Source organism: Cannabis sativa, chromosome 3 (assembly GCF_029168945.1).
Source record: "Cannabis sativa cultivar Pink pepper isolate KNU-18-1 chromosome 3, ASM2916894v1, whole genome shotgun sequence".
Classification (NCBI taxonomy): domain Eukaryota; kingdom Viridiplantae; phylum Streptophyta; class Magnoliopsida; order Rosales; family Cannabaceae; genus Cannabis; species Cannabis sativa.
Window position 1 is genome coordinate 54488252 of NC_083603.1, and position 8344 is coordinate 54496595.

The 8344-nt window shown below is 31.1% G+C and overlaps 1 protein-coding gene across 1 annotated transcript; it reads right to left on the reverse strand.

The window, feature by feature from the left end:
• Window positions 1–5963: 5963 nt before the first annotated feature.
• LOC133036175 (uncharacterized) lies at window positions 5964–7839 on the reverse strand. The gene is made up of 7 exons (XM_061112679.1): window positions 7787–7839; window positions 7502–7653; window positions 7089–7180; window positions 6630–6961; window positions 6395–6524; window positions 6073–6259; window positions 5964–5998 (listed from the first exon to the last, which is right to left on the reverse strand). Exons 1-7 carry the CDS (start codon window positions 7837–7839, stop codon window positions 5964–5966), a joined length of 981 nt encoding a protein of 326 aa, XP_060968662.1.
• Between the last annotated feature and the right edge of the window lie 505 nt (window positions 7840–8344).

The following is an 8344-nucleotide window of genomic DNA, read 5'->3' on the forward strand; positions in this document are numbered from 1 at the left end:
TATTTCTTTTTCATGACATTTAATTAAATAGAAAATTATTTTTAGTTGAAATTTATTTTTTTCAACTAAATTTAAATAATTTTCAAAATATATTTTTTCTTTATTTTATTAATCAATTTTCGAAATTGTATTTCTTAAATGCTAGAATTTCGAATTTTATCTTGAAAAATAGATTAAGTTGTAAATTAATTATTTTAATTAATTCTTGGATCAACTTAAATCAATGATTTTTTCATTTATTGATTAATTTAAAATAAATTGAATTAAAGTATATTATTAGAAATAGAATTAATTAGTCAAAGGAAAATCTAGATAGGTGATATTTTTGCTTGAAGTATTTTTCTAGTGTATTTAATTAAATAGAAAATTAATATTTAAGTTGATTTTCATCATCATACTTAAATATTTGTAATTTTTCTTATATATTTAATTAAATAGGAAAATTATATTTTTTGTTGTAAATTAATTTTATTAATTAATTTTGGGCCAACATTAAATTAGAATAATTTTTCCAGATTTATTTTTTATTTTAATATGCATTTTTCGAAAATTGTATTCTTATATACTTTAATTTTTCGAAATGCAATATATATTTATAGAAAATTAAATTTGAGTTGTAAATTAATTTAAATTAATTTTGTAACAACTTAAATATTTTTTTCTAAATATTTATTGGAAATTATTACTAAGATGGAAATAATTCATGTTATTTTCATATCCATCTAAGTAAAATTTATAAATATTAAATTAAAATTTATATTTAGAATTTTTCATTCTAAATTGGAAATTTTAAATAAATAAATATATATTTAAAATAAATAGAATAAATAAAGAGAATAAAAGAAAATACAACTCTTTTTAAATAATGAGCTTTATTATCAAGAGACATTCGATCTCCATTGTGGGTTTTACACCGCGTTTGTTTTAGTGAGTAATCCTCCCTAATGGAGGAACGTTCATTAGCAATTTCGCACCGTTTAACCTCGCATGATAAGTAGTTTGTAAGTGTTTTGTATGGTATGGATCACCCTAATGGTGGCGACCATACTTGACTTGCAAATTATGAAACAATGGTGGAAGCTCATAAGATAGAATTGCCTTGACTCTCGCCTAAACGGGACAACGCCGAATTCCAATCTTGATCGAATAAAAGGTTGCTAGAATGTTTAACATTTTAGACGAGCTGACAACTCTATTCTATGAATGGTAGCTTTGACTCTCGCCTAAACGGGACAACGATATCGGTTTGTTGAAAACCTTGGAAATTCTTGAAGATTGTAAGTTTTAGTATTTTCACTTGTCATTCCTACTTACTATATGTTTATAATTTACGAATTGTGTATGAATTTATATTGAACCATGTTATTTTCTCGTTATTAAGTTGTAGTTTAATTTCGAATCTTCATTGTTGGTCTAACTTGGCTTGTTTATCTAATGAGATAAATCCCTAGTGGATTTTCACCATTAGACATACATAATAGTGTTAGATCTCGAAAGATAAATATTGTATATGCGACATCTAGCTGTTCATCAATTGATGACACCTTAGACTAGTATTTTTACGATATAAAACAAGAAGATTATATAAATAAGATTACTTTGACTTTCGCTAATCGAAGCATCGTTGGATTCTTATTTTAAACGAAATTATCCTAATTCCTCTTAGCTTATTCATTTCGAATTAGCTTTCAAATATATCATTGGATGAATGGTCTATGAATCATTTCATGTCATTATATTTTCTCTTAAGAAATTAAATGACGCATATGATTATAACCCCGAAATTCTATTCCCAATTGATATAAATCCTCAATCTTAGAAATCTCCTACTTGTAATGGGCAAATCTGACTTAGAGTTTGTATTAGTAGTGGTGGTCCAAGAAAGAATTACTCATTAAATTTGGTTGAATTTAAGTCTTTGACTTTAATTTTAGATTCCAAATAGAAATTTTCTTAAATTTCTAATTCCAGAATACAATACAGTTACACTTTCTCAAGTGTTTAATATCCATCTTTTATTAATGGATTAAAAACCGTATGGAATGTGAGTTAGGTGATTCGTGACCGGGATCCACTTGAAGTATTCTAAGAACTCTTTGATGTAACTAAACCTATGTCATCATATAGAACCTTTACCACATTTTCTTAATCTATGGCATTTGTATCTTGTTCAGAGTGGTTTTGACAAGATCAATCTCTGCAAAGAGTTAATATGCCTATATCCACTGAAAGTAGTTCATCTCATTCGCAGATGGATGTACATTCACGGGTGGATATGAGTTTTTCGTTGTATTCTTAAAACGATAACTCTAGATTATACCTTATGCAAAGAAATTTGAAATGTTTGAAAAATTTCATCAATTTCTAGCAATGGTTAAACACCATTAAGGTAAGTGGTTAAAGATCTTGCGAACTGATAGGGGTGGAGAAATAGTTAGTAGATATGCAGTTCAAAGATCATTAAATTGATTTTTGAATTATATCCAAACTTACCTCCCGTAAATTTCGAGTTGCATGTTGATGATTAGTTACTAGTCGTTGCCTAAATCCTTCTATGGTAATACAATTTCAGAATGATGTAATGGTTGTATACTTAATGTAAATCATTACTAGATTCATGGATGACCTAATCAAAATCTTAAGAAAAGCTAGAACTGTTAACCATGGTTTCTTAGCTATTCTAAGTGATTAGGGGTGGACCATCCCATAGTCAATAGATAAGAAAGTGTTTGTTCAAACAAATACTACTTTTCTAAGATAATGACTAAGTCTGAAAACAAGTAGCAAATAAAGGAGATATTTAATTCTTGATTCCAAAAGTGTTCTATCATCTTATATAATATATGATGATCCCACTGCCTCTGTTGTCTTGTCACAACCAAAGAGGTTAATACCATTTAGTTTTCTTCGACATAATTCACGGTACCTCGTCGTAGTGGGAGAGTTTCTAGGAACTCACCTTCTTATGACTTGGGAGACACTAGTGATTAAAAATCCATTGTGAGTTTAAACAAGTAATGGATTGTCAAGATAGGAAACTAAGAAGAAAGCCAATAGAACTATGGTTTAATCCATTCACATGGAGTAACCTAAAGTTTTCTATTACAAGGACATAAAAGGAAATTTTAGTTAATAAGTCCATTCAATGGACTTAACAAAACTTCTTGTTCCTAGTATTATAGGTTTGAGTTTATCTAAACCTATGGCTTGTGGTATACCTGGTAATTACTTACTCTAATGCAAGCAACTTACTTTAGTAAGATGTTTGAAGCATTTTCTTTCTAATGGCAATCTTTAGAAGCTTCACAACTTCTTAGGCATAGATTTTATCTAAGGAAAAGTCTTAACTATTCCGGAAAAGATAAAGCCATGAAAGAATTTCTTATATCAACGAGTGAGAGGTCTTAGATATGCTTTTGTATGCCTTAGACCGGACACTGCTTGTTGAGTGGGAGTAATGAGTAGGTATCAGATTAATCCAGGAGAAGAACATTGGAAGACAATCAAGTAAATCTTAAGATAAAGAAGAGGAACTATATGTTAGTCTATAAGGGTGTGTTTAAAACTCTTAGACTACACCATATCAGATTTTGAAATTTGCCTATGTGCTAGTAAATATTTCTGATAAGATGGTGATTACTCTGGGGGTGGAATAGTGATTTTGGAGAAGTGTAAAAACCTATCTGAATTCTCTAAGTCTACCAGAGAGAGACTGAATGTTAAAGCTACAGGAAAGTTACTTATTCAGTCTAAGGAAAGTTCTATACATCTTTGGCACCATTCCAAATTGCCTTAAACTACTAGTGTTAATTCCCTGATTAACCAAAAGTAGTTGCCAAAGGTATAGAATCCAGTATCCCAAGAGAGTAGACATATAGAGAGGAATTTCACATTATCAATGATTTTGTGATTAAAGGAAGAGTAATGGTGGAGAAAAGGTTGTGGTTAATTCAACCTTTCAGATCCTATTACGAGGAGTTTACTACTACTACACTTGATTTGCATATCAAGGTGTTGAGATTATTTGAAACGCACCTTTTGTTTTATATTAGTGCAAGTGGGAGTTTGTTGGGTTTTATGCCCTAAATAAAACTCATTTCAATATAATCAGATTTGTTTATATAGATCAGAAATAACATTTAATGTTGCATGGTTCACATGATTTATTTCATGATTATATGTACATAATGTATAAATTCATCTGAAACCCTTTTCACATACTTGATCCTGTTTATTGTGTCGTCAACACATTGGAAAGTAAACATGACTATGTGAATAAAGTTTCCTAGATTTATCAGACACAGGGTTTTACTGATTTGATAATCTACAACAAGAGTTTACTTGTATTTGGAGAAATACTATGTTCTTTCCAGAACATTGGTTAAAGTAAAGCTCAGGTTGGATGCATGGAGTATGCATCGGAAGGGACCGATATTGAACTTTGACTTAGATTTATTAAACTTACCGTAATATCTATTCAAGTCAATATCGCCTAGTTGATCCTAGATCAAATGATCTTAATCCTGATATGATTAGGCTCAATCTTGAAAGGCTATTCGTGTTCTTTGATTTGTTAGTTAAGCCTACTTTTAGGTCAGGGTGATACGTACATTTTGGGAACACGGTAGTGCAATTGAGTGGGAGCGCTATCATAAACATGGAATCTATAGCTTCTATCTGGCGAATAGTAAGCAAAGGATGATCTCCTTCGAGCTTGACCAAACGAACATAAATGGTGGAGTACTCATTTCACATAAGCTGAAATATCATTTATACGGGGTCAAGTGTTTTAAGGAATAAATACATTGTAGGGTGTAACGGTAATTTAATCCCTTTACAGTGTAGATCATTCATATAGAGGATCATTGATCACATTAGGATTATAACAATGGATAACTAATGATGTGTCTATATGGTGGAACATATAGAGCATTCTATATAACTGAGAGTGCAATTCTAAGTTCTATGCGTGGATTCAACGAAGAATTAATAAGTTAGTGAATTTTAGTGCTAAATTCTTGATCTACTTATTGGAAGCTCGGTTATATAGACCCATGGTCCCCCCACTAGTTGAGATAATATTGCTTGTAAGACTCATGTAATTGGTTTTGATTAATCAATTATAATTCACGAATTAGACTATGTCTATTTGTGAAATTTTCACTAAGTAAGGGCGAAATTGTAAAGAAAGAGTTTATAGGGGCATATTTGTTAATTATGATACTTTGTATGGTTCAATTAATAAATATGATAAATGACAATATTATTTAATAATTATTTATAGTTATTAAATAGTTAGAATTGGCATTTAAATGATTGAATTAGGAAATTGGCATTTTTGAGAAAATCAGATACAAAAGGTGTTAAAATTGCAAAATTGCAAAGCCCAAGGCCCAATCCATTAAGTGTATGGTCGGCCACCTTTGTAGCTTTTTTAAATGATTTTTTCATTATTTTAATGCCATATAATTCAAATCAAACCCTAGTGGAATGCTATAAATAGATAGTGAAGGCTTCAGGAAATTTACACTTAAATTTTCTATTTTTCCTTCAGAGAAAAACCTGAGCCTTTCTCTCTCCCTATCTTTAGCTGCCACTTCTTCTTTTTCTTCCTCAATATTTCGAACTTCTCTTAGTGATTAGAGTAGTGCCCACACACATCAAGTGATACCTCAATCATAGTGAGGAAGATCGTGAAGAAAGATCATCAGCAAAGGAGATTCAACATCAAAGATTCAGAGAAAGAGATCCAGGTTCAGATATTGATAATGCTCTGCTACAGAAAGGAATCAAGGGCTAGATATCTGAACGGAAGGAGTCATTATATTCCGCTGCACCCAATGTAAGGTTTCCTAAACTTTATATGTGTTTAATTTATCGTTTTAGAAAGTTCATATTTAGGATGTTAATAAACATACTTGTGAGTAGATCTAAGATCCTGGTAAAATAAATTCCAACACCGCTCAGCTATGTTTAGACGACCACAAATCCAATGATCCTGTAATTTTACATTGATAGGCATAACAACATGATCAACCAAATGCCAAGGAGTGGAACATAATATCTTACCACCTTGAATGTACTGGGCCACATTGTGAGAAAGAGACAACACCGATATATCGTTGTTTTTCTCAACAAACTTCTCATACAAACTTGTTATGCTAGAACAAAAGAGGCAATCAGTTGTGGTGACTTTGATTTTCGGCTCGGCTGAGTACATTATTTTCTTACGAAGATAATAGAAAATAATGTCAATGTGCTGTACAAAAAAAAAATAGTAAAAAAACATTCAAACTTATAAAAAAACTAACAGAACAACACTTAAAAACATAAAAATAAAAAATAAAAAAAAAACAAAAAATATATAAATAATAATAATAAAAAAAAAACTTACAGAATTGGTAAGGAAACAATTAGGGTAGGCAAGGTTGTGAAACCACATCTTGTTGTTAATGTCCTCAACACCAAAACGAAAAGGCGGAAATATTGTGTCCTTACCCTTACAATACACATTAGTTGTTGTGCTAAAAAAAACAAATAAAAAAATATCAAAACACAAATAAAAAATTAAAAACTAAATGGAAAACGATAAGAGATATATAACTGAAAACACCTACAAAAATACTTACTTAGATTTATGCTTTCTAAGACCTGTATCAACCCACGTGACAAACTCAGCTTCCAATTGCGGATCGACAGGTTCACCAATCTTGTTGTCCAATGGGCACAAACCCCGCACATATTTAACGACCTTATACACAGAATCATCAGGAGAAACTGAGGATGAACCTGATTTAGATGCACCAGAAGCAAGCTCAATGAATGGAGATTTCAAAACAGCTCCTTTCTTCCGATCCCTCTTTTGAGAACGTAAAATAGGAGTCTCTTGAAAAACAACCATTTCAAGATCAGTCTTCTCAGAAGTCTCAACAGAATCAGGGACATGAGTTGAGGAACCAATCTAAAAAACAAAAAGGAAAAAAAAAAGACTTTTTTTATTTCAAAAAGTACAATCAAAACACTATAAAAACAACAATAGAATACCAGATAAACACAAATTACAAAGGAACAAAAAGAGAAATACAAACCAAATTCTCCACAGCTTTAACTGCAGATGCAATTGTTGCATCAACAATAGATGCAGTTGTTAGTATTATTGAAACAGTTTGTGTTTTTAATACTGAAATGAATATTTGTATTCAAAAAAACAGAGAAACTATAAGAAAAAAAAACATAAAAAGAAGGGATGTGAAATGAAAATACTAACAACTTTAACATACCAACTTGTTTGTACATAAGAAGAATAAGAAAAAACATACAAAAATAAAGATTACATATTGTCCACACAAAACGTAAGAAAACATAACAGAACACCAATGTTTGTTTACGAAAACAACATAAAAAAACATAAAAACAACATTAAAAAACTATAAGAACAATGACAGTCTGAATGAAAAAACAAATCACTTCTTGGGAAGGCTGGGAGGGGCCTCGGATTCACTTTCAATGTTCTCAGTTTGCTTCTTCATGTCATATTGATAAAATAACGCAGCCAAACGATCGCGGTGAATTTCCACATCAAAACCAGAGGATGGGATGGGTTTGCCATCAATGAAATACTCAGCAAATGATGCTACAAAAACACCACAATCACTGGGAAAAAAAACAGTAAGAAAACACAAAAACAAACACTATGAGAACACTAATAAAAGTCAAAGTGACATAACAAAAAAATAAAAATACAAACAAGCAGTGAAAAACATTGAACACTATACATAAAACTTACGCTGTGACCTGCTCGGGTAAACCATCAACAACAACAATAGGGAACGGTTCCATAGTGCTAAACTTAGTGTTGGGAATTATTTTACCAGGATCTTAGATCTACTCACAAGTATGTTGATTAACATCCTAAATATGAACTTTCTAAAACGATAAAATAAACACATATAAAGTTAAGAAAACCTTACATTGATGCAGCGGAATAAATGTCTCCTTCCACTCAGATCTCTAACCCTTGATTCCTTTCTGTAGCAGAGTATAATCAAGATCTGAGCCCGAATCTCCTTCTTCTTCAAGCTTTGATCCTTCACAGTCTTCCAATCTATGATTGAGTTACTGCTTGCTGTGCGTGGGCACTTACTCTTTCACTAGGGTCACGAAAAAGATGAAGGGAAAAGAGAGAGAGAGATTTCGGCCAAGGTAGAGAGTGAGGAAGGCTCAGTTTTCTGAAGAGAGAAATTTCTGTCAGAAAGGCTAATGAAAGCATGTGTTGTGAATGAGCCATCACTTTCTATTTATAGGCAACTACTAGGTTTAAGTTAGGATTTATTTGGCATTAAAA